Source organism: Bos grunniens, chromosome 11 (assembly GCF_055505025.1).
Source record: "Bos grunniens cultivar Pamir isolate PY7600 chromosome 11, Bosgru_T2T1.0, whole genome shotgun sequence".
NCBI classification, from domain to species: domain Eukaryota; kingdom Metazoa; phylum Chordata; class Mammalia; order Artiodactyla; family Bovidae; genus Bos; species Bos grunniens.
In genome coordinates, this window is record NC_141175.1 from 98370239 (window position 1) to 98387062 (window position 16824).

The following is a 16824-nucleotide window of genomic DNA, read 5'->3' on the forward strand; positions in this document are numbered from 1 at the left end:
CTTGGCGCATCCATTCAACCTCATCCTCGGTGATGAAGCTGCACAGGGCTCTGGACATGGCCAGGCGGATGGCCCCCGCCTGCGACGACCGCCCGCCCCCCGACACCGTGCAGGTCACGTCGTGCTTCCCAAGCCGGTCGAGGAAATGAAAGGGGAACATGAGCTGCTCTCTGAGGACATCACAAGAGATGGAGTTAGATTTGCGGCATATACACATGACTTCACAGAACGCTCACACTCTAGTCGTTTATAGGAACCACAACACACGCAGAGACACTGCTGTTTCGGATACTCAGACACCGTGAGAGTGGGGTCGGTCTCTTTTTTTCGGGTGCAGTGGCACAGCTTGCCTCACTGAGGGTGAGTGACGATGCTACTAAGGGAAGCTCTGCTCACCTGCTGGTTTGGGAGCTTAAATATATATCTGCTTTAATTCCTGAAACTTTTAAGATTCCCAAGCAAACGCTTATAAACATAAAGAAACTGAGACTAAAGTTGAGAAAAAAATCAGGAGATATGAGAGCATTTGCATCAGGGTGGTCAAGGTGAGAAAGAACCCCCAGGAAGCGGGGTCTGCACAGTCAGGAGGCAGGTACCCAGAATACAGCAAAAGTCTATGAGGACAGGGAACCACACCCAAAGGGGAGTAGCTAAAAACGGTCCCTCCACTAGTGATCTGAATTAACCTGGACTGGAGCTTCCCTGGTGGCTCAGTGATAAAGAACGAGCCTGCTAATGCAGGAGGTGCAGGTTTGATCCCTGGGTGGGGAAGATCCCTCGGAGAAGGGAATGGCAACCCACTTTAGCATCCTTGCCTGAGAAACCCCACGGACAGAGGACCCTAGTGGGCTACGGTCCACGGGGTCGCAAAGCAGTCAGACATGACTTAGCAACTAAACAACAAACAACAAAGAGAAGCAATTGGGCAAACGCCAGGAAATCATAAGCCTTGTTGATCGGGATGTATCATCAAGTGTATTTCCTTTAGGATCAAAAAGCCAAACCCAAACGCAGATCTCACCTGTCTTGGGTCACTGGGAAGTAGAGCAGGTAGTCGACCCCATTTATTTCTATCTTCCCACTGCCATGGCCATAAACAACCGCCTCTGCATTTGCAGTCTTTCTCTTACCTTGAAAAATACAAGACATCTATGCGGTGAACATCTTGAAGCCCAGTGCTCTGAGTGAAGCAAAACTACATTAATTTCCTCCCCTCAGAGTAACAATACCTAACACTCTATATAGGAAAGTTCTATAATTATTACATGTCACACAAAAATAAAACAGGCAAACTATACCATAATTGATGTAATGAACTTATTATGGGGGTGTTTGGTTCTTTGATCCCATTTTAGAAGTACTACAACCAAGTAATTCACATTTGTTTACATTATTTTTTTTTTAATTAAATTTACCTAGTATTCTTTTTTAAATTAATAAGAATATACTGAATCTCAACTGTAAATTTTTACAATACATGAACAGTATAATAAAGTATAACTAAAAGAAAAGGAATAAAAGGTTGAAATAAAAGGAATCCTCAGGGAAGATTACACTTCTTTGAAAATATTAACTGAAAATGACAAAGGAAGTGATGTTAAACTTTTTAGAGCTGCAGATGGATCATTTAATAGCTCAATTCTTTAAAGTGACACCATGTCAAATGGCTCTGGGCATCTACAAGGAAGACGTGAGCTGAGGACCTAAAGTTTTCGGGTTTCGTAGTTTTGGCGTCTGACGGGCAGATTCACTGAACATTTTCAGTGAATCTAAGACACTCTGTGATAAACATCTTGTTGTTTCCACCAGCTGAAAATGTGAGAATACCAAGTGCTAATGTGATTGTGCAGGCTATGGGTCCACATCTTTTCTTGGGACATTAAAGGGTTCCGTTTTTCAAAATGTCAACAAGAATCTTAAAACCTTGGAAATCCAGTGTAACAACAGCAAAAATAAACAAACGGACACAATGAACAGCACAGGGCGAGAGCGCACACACGCCCCACCGTCTCGCCGCGCGCGGGGACGCGCCTCGTCTCCAGGGCGCCTTACCTTGGCCTGTGCTGAAGGCCATGCCCTGCTCATCATACTGCAAAGGCTCGATCAGATGTTTCTTCGACTGAACGGTCACTGTCCTGCGGAACCTGCCCACAAATTCTTCTTCAGCTGCATCGCACGGCAAGGCTGATAACCTTTCCAGCAGCCGGATGAACTGTGCATACTGCAGACAATAAAAATTCATTAGGAGATGGGAGTGTAATTGCATTTGCTAAGTTTTTTCTATTTTTATATACTTGATCTTTCCAGTGTTGCTTTTCTTGATGAATTCTGACAGGATGACACTTGCACTGCTTCTAAAACAGCGAGCAGGCGTGGCATTCTCCCTGGGCACCTCTGGTGCTCAATCGTTTCTTTAGAGAAACAAAGAGATGAACCTTTCAAAGAAAAATCCATTTTTCTGAATCGGGATATTACAAGAAAGTGAAATTTAAATTCCGTTTCAAAAAAATATTTAGATGATCTTTGAGTGTGACTTCTACTCTTTTACTAGAATTGCTATCAAGAGGAGCTTCATAAATAATTTCCAGTGAGTTTCGCACAGTAAAATGGGGAGAGTCTGATTTTGAGAAAATGTACCTCTTAAATTATATTTCATAATACACTTGGCAAATATATCTTTAGCTGTTCAAGCTGTGTGACTTTAATGTTTATGATTTCCTTTAAAACTGAACAATCAAGCTATTTAAAAATTCAAGAGATACTTGACTTAAAGGGCAACCTCTTGAAATAAATTATCCTTGCTACTCTGTGCATTTTTTTAATAGTTCTTGAACATGTGATTAGAAAGTAAACAACTTGGTATTAACCCCTTAAAATTAGCAGCAGAGCAGTCACTCTGAAGTGTTTACGCAGGAGAAGGCAGCTGAAGCTTGACATCCCTGGTGAGTAGAGCGTGAAGCCCAGCTTTCTGATAACCTGATTTAGGTTTTTGCCAACCCTAAAAATCAGGCTCACCTTTATGACCTCTGCCTTTATACTGAAAATCTGCCACTAATGATTTGAAATATATAAAAATCACACAGGTAAGATTCAAAGGGCTGCTTCAATGATTGCCTCCAAGGATGTTAGGAGAGAAGCGGTCTAAGGAAGGGTGAGATACTTCGGCACCCAGCCTGGTAGAGCTCCATCGCCTCCATTCACAGCTGTCCTTCCCCAGCTGCTCTCAGTTCCCCTGAATGTGCCGTGACACCCTCGAACCCACAAGCAGGTAACTACAGGTGTGACACAGCCAGCCTCAGGAACTGAGATCATGAGTCGGGCTATCACTGACCACTCCTGCCTCCTTCATCTCAACACCAGTTGTCAGCTTCAGGATTTCTTCCATCTGTCCAAAGTACAAAGGCCCCATATATTTACAGACAGACAGATGAACAGATGAGCCTATATATTTGGTGGTTTTCTTTTCATGGCTGTGCACCTTTAACAAAGTCTTTGGGATATTTCCAAAATGAAAACAAACTTGTTATTTTATTAAAAAATGAAAGGAGCCAGGAAATGGGAAACACAGAAATGATGCAGTCAGTTAAGAGGCAAAAGACAGATTTTTTTCAGCTGCACCCAACGCAGCGATACCGACTTGGCAGTCAGGCTATTAGAAATCAACTCCGGCTCTACCACTCACCAAATGTCCAACACCTCACTTTAGCAAACTGCAACTTTTCCAACACATTAATTTCTGTAATAACGTAAGTGAAGAACAGAGAAATTTAAGTATATGACTTAAAATCTACACGGTGGCAAGGTGCTACTGTCAGTCACTGCCATGGGAGGGAAAAAACCTTTCTTGAAACAATCTGTGAAATTTATCTATACTCTCATCTTCTAGAAATAATCTAAATCCAGAACATCAACATATTTAAAACATCAGATTTCCTCTGACAATTTTGAAATATGCAAGAATACTGAGCAAATAAGAATCTGGCTGAGACCTACCCACGGATCACCATCTTTACAGGCTTTTGGGAGCCTGCTAAAAATGTATATTCCTGGGTGATGCCGGTGGGAATTCTGAGCAAGGCCTGGACCGTGGGAGACCGCATTTTGTTCCCAGCATTCCAGGTGATCCTGACAATGGTGGTTTTGCTGATTCTAAGAATTGGCCACACAGACACTGCATATGCTAAGCAGGAAGGGCACCCTGTGCTTCGTTTCTTTCCTATTTCATCTCTAACGGCTCCTTATACTTACCATTGGCCTGTAAAATTAACAGCCGCTCTATTGAAGGATGTAAAAAATGACACCCGCCACACTCCCCCCAAGACAACGGGCAGAGAGACGGCCAGCGCACTTGCAGGGGAGGGCCTGGGTCTTCTAGGCTGCCACCTTCCTGGCCTACGCACAGAATCAGCTTCAAATTTTTTTTTTTTAAAGGAAAACTGTCTTAGGAACACATGCCTCTTGAGGAACATTACTATTAGGATCCTAAATATTAATATAGTAATTGTCTACAATCTTATGGCACAGGTCCCCTTAAATTAAAAAGATTAATTACTCACGTCTTGATCTGACAGTTTTTCTACTAACATTTCTTCCAGTTCCTCCTTAATCAGCCATCTGCTGCCAATCGGGTCTCTGTTAAAATATCACATGTATTCTCTTTTAAATTAACCATGCAATGAGAGTTACACCATGAAAGATCCCACAAGTGGTAGCGATTCTTGACGGGGGAACACACTTTTGTATTAGTATTACACAGCTGTAAAATTCCATCCAAGTGAATAGTTTTTTTAGATAGGTTATTACATTTCCTCAGTCTACTTTAAAAGAAGAGATACCCAGTCTAGCAAATGTCCCGTTGGCAGAGTTAGACTCAGCAGTGTGAAACGTGCTGGATATTCAAGTCACCAGATTCCTCAAAAATTCAAATTGTGCTTGCTTTTCAATAATTTGTTTGAAAGGAGAGGTTATGGAAGCACAGTAATCTGTCAGTGGACTAAAGTAGTAATGAAAAGTAAAGAAAAGGCTAGGGGTAGTACTTACAGCCTAAACTAGCCGTGTTCCAAAACCGGGGTCTTTTGAACAAGAGAAAACACAGGAACGTGCTGTCTCTGTGTGCTCAGTCAGGTCTCTGTGCCCGCAGGGCCTCCAGCCCGCCAGGCTCCTCTGTCTCTGGGATTCTCCAGGCAAGAATGCTGGAGTAGGTTACTACTCCTTCTCCAGGAGATCTTCCTAACCCAGGGATTGACCCCACATCTCTTGTGTCTCCCCTGCATTGGCAGGCAGGTTCTTTACCACTGTGTCATCTGGGTCAAAAATTTGTGTCTTTTGAATAAGAGGAAATATATGACTAACCAGTCCAAAATTTAAAACCAGTTGGTCAAGTTGATGGATCTAGTCTATCACTGTTTGCTAAACGGATGCACAAATCTTTAAACACAAAATACATAAAACACACACACACACACATACATACGCACAAAAATTTTGAAGAAATAATATTCAAATACAGTAATTAAGTGCCATTTAATGTATAAATCTGGAATGAAGTAATATAAAAATAATAACATTAATATTTACATCCTCTCAAACACACAAAAAATTATAAAGATTAATGCTGAAATAATGAACACATTTTTAAGCTTTATGTAATGCCTAAGAAACACCAATGATAAGTGGAATGTTTTTAGTTAGTATTTTAACACCAAGAAGAACTTACTTGGATTTAGATTTTTCTGAAAACAGACCCTTGGCTCGCAGCTGGTCCTGCCGTTCTTCTGCGTGGAGCACCTTTCCATACGCTTCCTGTGGCAAGTAAAACATGCTAGACCGGGAGACAGCACGTTCTCATCACTACTTTCTACCTCCCTTGAGTCCCCTCATCTCAAAAGTACCCCTCCTCAATTCTCAAGTCACAGCTGCACAGCAAGTACTGCTGAAAATGCTCTTCCACAATACTGTTTCTCACTCAAACTGAAGCATGGTAGAGTAATTTCAATGAGACTTCAGCATTCTGCAGAGTAACACACTTCAACTGGATTTAAATAGCTCTATAAAAGGTTTACAACTAGCTCAGTGAGGATATTAAACACAAAATAAAGTTATAAATGATTTTCCTTAAGAATTCCTCAAACAAAACCAAAAACTTTCCTTAAAAAATTCCTAACTTATATAGCAATATGCCTTTAAACTTGGAGAAATACCACTAAAAATTATACTTAGCACTGAACAACTTTTCTAATATTTAATACTTATGTAATAGTTAAGTCTTCACCATGTAGTCTGTGTCTTTATAAGTTCTCTATTAATATTTACTTCTCATTATTTGATTTCTATTAATTTACTTTCTAACAAAGACTTCAAATCTATGTCACCTGTTAAACTGTAATGCAAGTAAGGGAAATTTACCATTTTGTTAGAATTGTAAAAAAGCAATAATCTGGCAACACAGGTGATTAATAAAATACATTTTTCCAGGAAATGAGTTTACAACAAGCAGAATAACGCAACCGTCTCCCAGTTTTTTTGACTGAGCCTATGTGAAGACTCATGTTGAATTGGTGTGTACTCATTCATCATTTCATACTAATTTCATGTGCGTGTTCGTTTATAATATACTAATCGACGGAACAGACATGCTCAAAGGATGAACTAGAGATGATTTATTTTTTTTCTTGCTAAATCATGAGAACATCCACTAATCTCAGAAGACACAACTGGTTACTCCGAGATGCCTGTCTGTATTTCAAACAGTCTTAATAATCTCCAGCTTGGGGGACAACCTTGTGTGGGGGCTGATCAGAGCACTATTTTATATTCAAAGCTGCCGACAGAGTCTGCTCTAAGAACAGGAGTGTCCCTGGCTGCTGCCTCTGTACTGACCAGTGCTTACATTTTATTATCTTCATTCTGCAACCTTTTCTCAGGAATCCATTTCTTTCAAGTGGAAAAGGGAGAACGGGCAGACGAAGGAAGAAAGGATGTGAGGACTGCACCTTTGATTTGCATAAACATAGGTGAGAAAAGCCCAGATCATACTCCATGGGCTAGGAATGGTGAGACGAGGACAGAGCTCATTTCCTGTGGCTGGGAGACTCCTGAGAGTGTGTTTTGTGTTGTTTGTTCTTGGAAGGAGAGTAGAACTGATAACTTAGAAAGAAAAGCAGCCACATGTAGAAACTGTGAAGCCAGGTTGAGCATCTCCAAAATGGTGAAGAATCACTAACCAGTCAGAGGTTCTACAGCTAAGACCCCATCAGTAAAGCCCAATACCAGGTCAGAAATGCACCGTCTCAGGCTCCACCCCAGACTTCCGGAAGAGGAACCTCTGACATGGGCTTACTGATCTGTTAGAACCATGCCCTGGAGTAATGTACACTGAAGTCCGGGTTTAAATACCGGAACTACGGAAAGAAATTAGGTTAATTCAATTCTATTGTCCAGATTAAAAATAACTACCTCTACAACTTGGACAGCAAGAAGATCAAACCAGTCAATCCTAAAGGAAATAAACCCTGAATATTCATTGGAAAGACTGATGCTAAAGCTCCAATACTTTGGCTGCCTGATGCAAAGAGCCAACTCACTGGAAAAGACCCTGATGCTGGGAAAGACTGAAGGCAGGAAAAGAAGGGGACAACAGAGGATGAGATGTTTGGATGGCATCACTGACTCAATGGACCTGAGTTTGAGCAACCTCTGGGAGATGGTGAAACACAGGGAAGCCTGGCGTGCTGCAGTCCATGCAGTCACAAAGAGTTGAACACGACTGAGCGACTAACACACCCAGCTTCTTAAAGATCTATTTAATTTTCTGGAATAACCAAGGCAACAAAAACAAAAATAGTTGACCTGCTTCATAGGTTAAGTTTCAAGTCAAAGTTTGGGCTGCTAAAGTTGTTATTGTTTGCTGGTGACTTCTGAGCAATGTTTACATTAAGTCCACATTTTTCTTAAACTTTTCACTCTGCTTTTATCTTCTGCAGTTCATATTTAGTTTCATAAAAATGCATAAATAGTGTATGTAAAATCACCAGAAAAAATGTCGAAAATGAGAAAAACCACCCATGAAGGTACATGCCAAATTTTGAACATGCTAAGTTCTAATCATTTATGGAGCTTCCCTGGTGGCTCAGATGTGCTTTGACAGTTGTGATCCATCAAGTCATATAATGCTCACATTAAAGCCCCTCATTCAGTTCTCTAAATATTTAGGAAAATATATGTAAAGTTCTTGGCACAATGCCTGGCCTATAGCAATGGCCAAGAAAGGACACAGGGGTGAGGTATGGCGTTTGGGTGTCAAATAAGCGAAACCACTTTATGTGCACGCCGTTTCTACCTTTCTTTCTCTTCTAAATAATAAACCCGCTCTTCAGAGCCTGTCCTGGCTACTCTGAGACAAGAGTCGTCTGGAAAGTACACCCTACAGCTTCAGCTCCCTGAAGAGGTGTGTGCACTAATTTACATCAGAAAATCCTCAAGAGTATAAAATACGCCAGGCTCTGCCAACATCACAGATTATCAGGACTGGCTTCTGGTCTATTGTTCAATTTCCACTTAATTTTTAAGGGGCGCCAGAGGATTAGCCGTGACCCCAGCCACGCTAAGTTTATATACTGTATTTAATAGTATAATTTTCAAATATGACAGGAATAACCCAGATGTGAAATGCTGAATCATTAATCACAGCTATGATTAATATTTCATAAAATCAAAGCCAGTCTATCTACCCCTCATGTCATCAGATTTCCATAATGTATGAGTCGCATTTAGAAGGTGCCTAATTTGAAAATACCAGATGCTCAGGGTGCAAAAAAGAAATGCTTAAACTAAACTCTTCCAAGAGCATGAGCAATACGATTTTTAGTCTAAAGAAATCTGATTTTAGGCTTCCCAAATCTGTGTTGGTTTATTAATCATGTAGAAGTTCCAATTTTAGGAAAGGCAAATAAATAACATTTCTTAGGAGGGTGATACAGAAAAAGTCTGTATGTATATATATATTTTTTGATATACAAAATATATACAACTAACAGTAATTACTATCTTAGCTACTAGTTCAATACAGTTGAGACTTTAAAATGTTTGTTGGGAAAAAGAAAATCACAGAAAATAAATTTCCTAAATAACAATCTTCTCAAAATTTTTTGGCTACTGGCATATACAAAACCAACTGAAATAAACATACACATAATTCATTTCTCATGGATTTCATCATGCTGTTTATCTAGAGTTCCAAGAGACATATTTCCACGGGAGACCATGGCTATCACTTCATGAACACAGTATGCTATACAGGTACACTTCATGTAATGCTATTCAGCACCAACAAAACAGTCTCACATACAGGTCACAGAGACAAGTTTCTGGGAAAGTACACACCAGGAGTAACTACACAGGAGTGCTTGTGACTCGATACCATACATTTTTACTACCTAAAGCTCCATCATATATTTAGAAAAATAATCTTATAAAAGAAGTGATCTGATTGAAATGAACAGAGGCGGTAAGTTGAATCGGTTTTTAAAAATTGATTTTCCAACATACAAGATCCACAACAGTAATTATTCACATGTGAGGAAAACGTATATTAAAGATACTTCCAGAACAGCAGATTCTGTTACTCAATTAGTTACCAAAGTAACTCTCCACTATTCTTGCCTGGAGAATCCCATGGACAGAGGAGCCTGGTGGGCTACATACAGTCCAAAAGGCTGCATGGAGTTGGACACAACTGAAGCGACACAGCACACACAGACGCATGTCAAGAACGGACTGCAAACAGCACGCAGATGCATGTCAGCATGGTCTGCAGCTTTCTAAAAGGAAGCCCTTAATGTAGCTGTAAAGTGGAATTCTGTAACACGTCACTGTGGGAAGGGTCACTGCTTTAAGTCCGTTTTTAAGAAGTGCTGCTTCCAAAGTTTTCAACGTGCGCTACCCGGTGGCAGGGAGGATGTAAACTAAGGAAGAATCTGGGTGCCAGGTCCCTGGAACTTTCGTTAGTTGGGTCTGCAACAACGTAAGTGGAGATACACACCCCTCTGGGGCTGCTGTGTGAACCCAGAAGTTATGTAAGTCACTTAAAATAAACTGGAGAATTTCTACATGAGCCAGGCAAATGAATCCTGTTTATACCTACACTATCAGGATTAGAATCACTTCTTTTTTTTTCCACATTTTTAACTTTTTCCCCCCTAATTGGGTAGAATAGTTTAAGTATATAATAATCTGCTGCTGCTGCTACTAAGTCGCTTCAGTCATGTCCGACTCTGTGCCACCCCATAGATGGTAGCCCACCAGGCTTCTCCGTCCCTGGGATTCTCCAGGCAAGAACACTGGAGTGGGTTGCCATTTCCTTCTCCAACGCATGAAAGTGAAAAGTGAAAGTCAAGTTGCTCAGTCGTGTCCGACTCTTAGCAACCCCATGGACTGCAGCCCACCAGGCTCGGGGATTTTCCAGGCAAGAGAACTGGAGTGGGTTGCCATTGCCCTCTCCAATCTACTTATTCCTTAATTTGACCCTTCTTTGGTTAAAAATTTCATCTGTGGCCATATACTTGCTTTGAATTATAGAAATATTCTGGCAATACTCCAATGTTTACTGTAAGACAAGTCATGAAATATAAATGAGGTTTCTAAATTCCCAGTGTAGCTTTTAGAGATGAAGAACCTTATCTTAAAGGTTATGGTGGGGAGAGCTGATGGAAAATTTCAATAAATGCTGAATGTTTCTGACAGCTTACAGTGTTTTCGAAGTGTCTCACACCCTTTCCCGAGCTCTGGTTTCATGGGACGTGAAAAGGTGTCTGGGTGGAGAGGTTTCAGGTCACTTCCTTTACTATCTTTTTTCATTCTGCTCCTGAAAGCTTAAATCATGTCTGAGAAATATACAAGTTCTACTGGTGAGTGGCTGTTAAGGAGATGGAAAGTCATCTGCTTTGGGTAAAAAAGGCAGATGAGCAGGGCTGTCCAGCATTGAGCCCCTTAATCCTCAGTGATCCTTTGAGAAACCATAAGGCTCTCATCTCCTCTTATTTAAAATGACCTTTACTGTTTAAGAATGTACTCATTAGTACTGTTTCACACTTCATTCACTACATACGTACATCTTACTATTTTGTAAAATAGATGGTTTTTATTGACTTTCCCAGGAACCTGGAGACAGCTGCATGGCTGTGCCCACAGGAGGGAGTTCCAGCCAACCTGCCTATGAATTCTCCGGGTGTAACACACTCAGGGTAAAACACGCTCACTCAGGGTGTAACACACTCAGGGTGCAACCCCCAAGGACCAGGACGTGCTCCTGCACCTTACATTCTCCCAGTAGCTTCACTTCCGGGCAAAACAATGAGCTGCTTCTTTCTGAGAATCCTCTGCTTCCCTCAAAACTGCCCCAACTTCTCCACAAAAGAACCGGATGGACTAACTTCAGGCCAGTGGGAAACAGTGCTCACTAAAGCTTTAGATCTCATCCTCAACTGGAAGCTGCAGCAGGCCTGTGTTGCATAACTTTAACAGGCAGGCAGTGATCAGACATGGGAAAGCGGCTCCAACGTCATTACAGAAGGTCAACAGATGCCACAGAGGCCCCCGGCAGAGCCGCACACAGGCTTGGGATTGGTGCTCTTCTGCCAAAAAGCCTGGCCAAGGACGCCCATGGCTCACACCATCACAGACTGCCCAGGACACGGGAGAATCAGAGTTTGGCTTAGAGTCTTTTACCCCGTCACATGGGAAGAAATGACACCGACAGCAAGAGACGGTGGCAACGGTGATTCACTTCCCGCCCACCTGTCAGTCTTTGGGGGTTCGATGCCCTGGGCTGTGGTGGATGGTAGTAGGGAGGACTCCCCTCCCACAGAGCGAAGGGCACCCCTCCCCACCGAGAGAGGGCAGAGCAACACAGGGAGCAGCTTCGAGGTATATTGTCTTATATCACATGCGATGCCTGGTTCACCACAAACAGGGAGTGTTTAGTCACATACACAGTTCAGGGTTACAAGCAGCTTCTTGCATGACGCTGACCCACACCGGCCTGGCAAGGACAAGTGTGATTAACAACATGTGCCCTGCATGAGGTGCAAGCACTTGGCATGCACTTAGGGAAACTCCTATCCTTTTTCCCATACATATAATTAGTTTAAAATTTCATAAGGTGCAGTTTTTGAAAATACAAATTTTATTATCTGAATTAATATGCTCAAATTTAACCAAAACATCTGTAATTCACAGGTGTAAACTGTTCTGATGGACAACAAAAACAAATACCAAACCCACAGTGTTTGGGGGTCAAAACACGCAACAGACAAGACAGAGCTAAATTACTAGATTTAACTAAAATGCAGAAGCCCAAAGAACTCTCCTGTATGTAATGAAACTATATGATGCATAAAGGAAGACCGTTGATAAACTGAGTGTAATCTGACATTTGAGTTTAGACTGGGGTAGTATCTGATTGGCTGAGAAACCGACCAGATTCTTGAGTGATCCCTTTTAAAAACATATAAACTAAAGTTAGGCCTCTTCTCCGATGTGTAATTTCTTCATTATGATGGAATGCAACCAAATACCATGCCCTGAGGTTGCTCCGTTTCAGCCCAGACAAATGCAAATGGCTTGTCGGGTGACAGCTGTTTGATAAGGCTCCTCTCCACGACCCGCACGCTTTACTTTTTCCCGTGAAACTTGGGATGAAAGGCAGAAGGCAGGAAGAGAATTAATGTAGCATACAGTCTAAAGGCAATGCTACAACCGTGATTAAGTAGAAAAGTTAAAAGGCACAGATTTTCCACAGCTTCGCTGCGTGCAAGCCATCCGTGTAACAAGCTGACAGCCGAGCGCGCCAGCTCCATCACCTCTCCGACAGCTACTGCGCCGCTGCGCCCCTTTTCAGGGGGAATTTGCGTCTGTACCATGAAGCGTTGTACATTATTTCTGAGCTCTGCGGGGGGCTCGAGTCCATATGGAACCTTCACAAATATTACCACAGATCAAACCAGCGGCGTCAGGAGGCAGATTTGACATACCTATTTAAATGAGCGGCAGGGGTCCCCGGGCGGCCGCGGGCGGTGCGGAGAGCCTGGGCAGAGAGCGCGGCCGGCTCCATTACTCAGCAAAGATGCCCTCCGCATCCATCATTCATTTCATTTCTGCTGGGGCAAGAAGCTCATTTGCCCAAGGTCAACAGAAAGTGAAAGGAAGGTTTTCTTTTTTTCCACGCCCCTCCCCAAGAAATAAATGCACCTGACAACTGGGGATTCTATCCTCTGGCTTTGCAGAGCGCAAACACCAGCCAGCTTGACAAAGCAGAGTACCCATGTGCGCGCGGGCCAAGCTGCCCGAGAGTGCACTGGGGCCATGGAGGCCTGGAGACTGTTTCCGTTAACTGGGAGAAGTCATACTATGAATAAAATAAAACTTGACACCGTGTTCTAAAGATGCAGCGGGGTCTGTTGTTTAAAACTGGGTATCAGCATCCAGCCTTTTGTCACTGTAACTGTAGGAGATGCCCCAGTGTGTACACCATCAAACACCTGGGCTCTGCAAGAAAATACAACCTGTTCTCAGGACAGGCAAATGTGGTGGGGGGTCAAAATGTAGTGAAATCACTTCTTTGTGGGTCCTCTAGACCCTGATTCTAGCCTCATACACCGTGCTGGCCTATGAAAAACAAATTGTATTTGAATAACTAATCATTTCATGGCAAATAGATGGGGAAACAGTGGAAGCAATGACATATTTTCTTTTCTTGGGCTCCAGAATCACTGCAGACAGTGACAGACAGAAATTAAAAGACGCTTGCTCCTCGTAAGGAAAGCTATGACAAACCTAGACAGCGTATGAAAAGCAGAGACATCCCTTTGCCAACAAAGGTCTGTACAGTCAAAGCTATGGTTTTTCCAGTAGTCATGTATGGATGTGAGAGCTGGACCATAAAGAAGGCTGAGCACCAAAGAACTGATGCTTTCAAACTGCGGTGCTGGAGCAGACTCTTGAGAGTCCCTTGGACTGCAAGGAGATCAAACCAGTCCATCCTAAAGGAAATCAGTCCTGGGTGTTCATTGGAAGGACTGATGAGGAAGCTCCAATACTCCAGCCACTTAACGCAAAGAGCTGACTCACTGGAAAAGATCCTGATACTGGGAAAGATGGGGGCCAGAAGGAGAAGAGGGGGACAGAGGACGAGATGACTTAGTGACTGAACAACGAGAGGGAAGGACTTTGCCTCTTCCTAGGTGAGTGAGTGCCCCATCACCCAATGATGTCTTTCCTGATTCTGGCCCTGTGATGCACACCCACACCTGGATACTGACCTGAGCATCTCTTTCTCAACACGACCTTTGGAAGTAAAAGCGTTTTAAGGACAAGCCATTCTGACATAACTTCTCTAGTGCTTACCTTTAGCAAAGATAAATTAATAAGATATAAAGCCTTTTAACATACTGTCTTACCTCTAGAAGTCTTACTTTTTGTCTGTTATGAAATGTACTAGGTAAATTCTGAAGCTGAGCAAAATCCCTGGTATCATTAGTTACTTAGCTAACAGTTCATGTTATTTACCATAAGTGTGATATACTTACATGCATTAATGAATAGTATGACTGTTTGCCAGTGTAAAAGAGAAAATGAAATGGGCGGCCATCTTCTCCCCACTGGACAGCTAATAAAAACCAAATGAAAACAAATAAGAAAAATAAAAATACAGAGACCAAATAGCCTGCATTTAATTGCAGTTTTGTAATTCTGCAATAAGACATGCTTTTAATTCTGATTAACTTTTAAAATAACAAAAAAAAGCATTAATAATTAGAATTGAGTTTGGCAGGTTTAACCTAAATTTAGGATATTTAATATTTCATACCCATTGATACAAAACAATGTTTATATTCCATAAAACATTCCTAAACATTTCACCATGAGGGTTTCCATAATTTGTTTTAAATTAACACACAAAATACCAGTATTATCTTGCTAGAACAAAACAATTTGTTTGGTTATTAATATAATGCACTCCCATAATCTTAAAAAGGAACACCAATAAAGTCAAATGTAATACAGTTAGGAAAATATAACACAGAAGAGAACGAAATGGATTTGTCTGTGCCACTCTGTTTCAACTCTGTGGAGACACACCTCCCAGAGTTTAAGAAGTCTAAAATAGAAGGGGCCCCACACAGGATGTTATGTGTGGTTCCTTTTGAAATACAGATAATCATTCACATCCAATAAACAGCAAACAAGCTGAGAAATGGCGTTGTAGCAGTAGATGAAGCCAACGCTAACTCCACGTCCTTGTGTGTGTATGGCAATGTTACTCTGTTAACCACTGGCAAGAACTCCGAACACGGAGGTTATACTCTCTACTGCACGAGTTGTAAACGCTTTTCTCCCCATCTGCCCGCCTTCCGACCTTGTCTGGGGTGTCCCTCACAGCCGAGACATGCACAGTGCGGCAGTGGACTCTGTCCCTGTTCCTTTATGGCGGTGCTTCTCAACTGCTTTTTCATTATCATCCCTACTAAGGAACCCTTACTAGACACTTTCTCCCTCATCGCCTGTCTCCCCAGGAAAGCTGAACACTGTAGATGCACCGAATATCTGCTGACACACACTGTGGCCCTTTCCAGGGCCACAAACATAGTAACAGCTAAGATTTTTTTGCCTCCTATGAACCAATTTACACTCCCTTGGGGGCAATACCACCCTCATTGAGAAAATCTGCTCTAAGACTCTGGGCTGTCTAAAAACTATTTTCCTATATACTATCTTCTGGAATTTTTCTATGTTTTTTCTGATCAGAAATTTAATCAATATGCAATTTATTAACACATCTGCGAGGCAGAAATCCAAGTACAACCTATTCTGTCCAATAAAGAGGGTCATTACTCCATCAGTTTTTTAAAGATAATATGCTCTTTTCTTTTGAAATGTCACCTGTACAGCATGTAGGGTATCTTCCTCTTCTGGGATAACTGGATTATACACAGGCCAATTTAAGTGAATACACTTAAAATGAAGGCCATTTTATAATAAATGGTGGAAAACAGGTGTGTACTGGTATCTCACTGTTGCTTTAGTTTGTGTCTTCCTGAAGCATCTTTTCATCCGCTTAGTTTCCACCATCTGAGTATGTTCTCCAGTGATGTGTGCTACGGTCTCTGGCTCATTTTTAAAGCAGGTGGTTGTTTTCTTATTGTTGAGTTTTAAGAGTTCTTCATACATTTTAGGTAACAGTCCTTTAACAGATGTGTCCTTTCTAAATATTTTTCTACCGGCCTATGTCTTGTCTTTTCATTCTCTTGACCATGTCGCTCATAGAGCAGAAAATTTTAACTGTAATGATATCCAATTCATCAATTCTGTCATGAACCATGCCTTCAGCGTTGTATCTAAAAAGCCAGGGGCAAACCCGTCTTCTAGGTTGCTCAGTACTGGTTCAGTTTCTCTAACAGGTACAGGCCGGTTCACACTGTCTACTTCCTCGTGCTCAAATTTCAGCACATGGCCTTTCAGTGAACTGGTCCACTCCATCTGGGTTATCAAATGGGTGGGCATAGAGCTGTTCACAGTATTCCTTGATTATCCTTTTAATGTCCCAGGACCAGAATCGCTGCCCCCTTCCTTTGCTGATAACAATATTGTGTCCTCTCTCCATTTTTCCAGCTATGCCTGGCTAGAAGATTATCAGTTTTACTGTCTTCTCAAAGAACCAACTTTTGGTTTTGTTCATTTTCTCCCTTAATTTCCTTTTTTTCAATTTCACTGACTTCTCTTCTAACTTTTAATGTCTCTTTTCTTCTGCTTACTCTGATTTAACTTGCT

The 16824-nt window shown here is 41.8% G+C and overlaps 1 protein-coding gene across 2 annotated transcripts in view; it reads right to left on the minus strand.

Annotated features, from left to right (window-relative positions):
• MRPS9 (mitochondrial ribosomal protein S9) overlaps positions 1–16824 on the minus strand; it is a 49860-nt gene that overhangs the window by 13976 nt on the left and 19060 nt on the right. For both annotated transcript variants that reach the window (XM_086327765.1, XM_086327764.1), the window contains exons 5-10: positions 14583–14662; positions 5717–5802; positions 4557–4632; positions 2053–2221; positions 1022–1130; positions 1–170 (exon numbers count right to left, since the gene is read on the minus strand). In XM_086327765.1, coding sequence (XP_086183891.1) covers positions 1–170; positions 1022–1130; positions 2053–2221; positions 4557–4632; positions 5717–5802; positions 14583–14662 — 690 coding nt within the window. The remainder of the gene's footprint in view (positions 171–1021; positions 1131–2052; positions 2222–4556; positions 4633–5716; positions 5803–14582; positions 14663–16824) is intronic.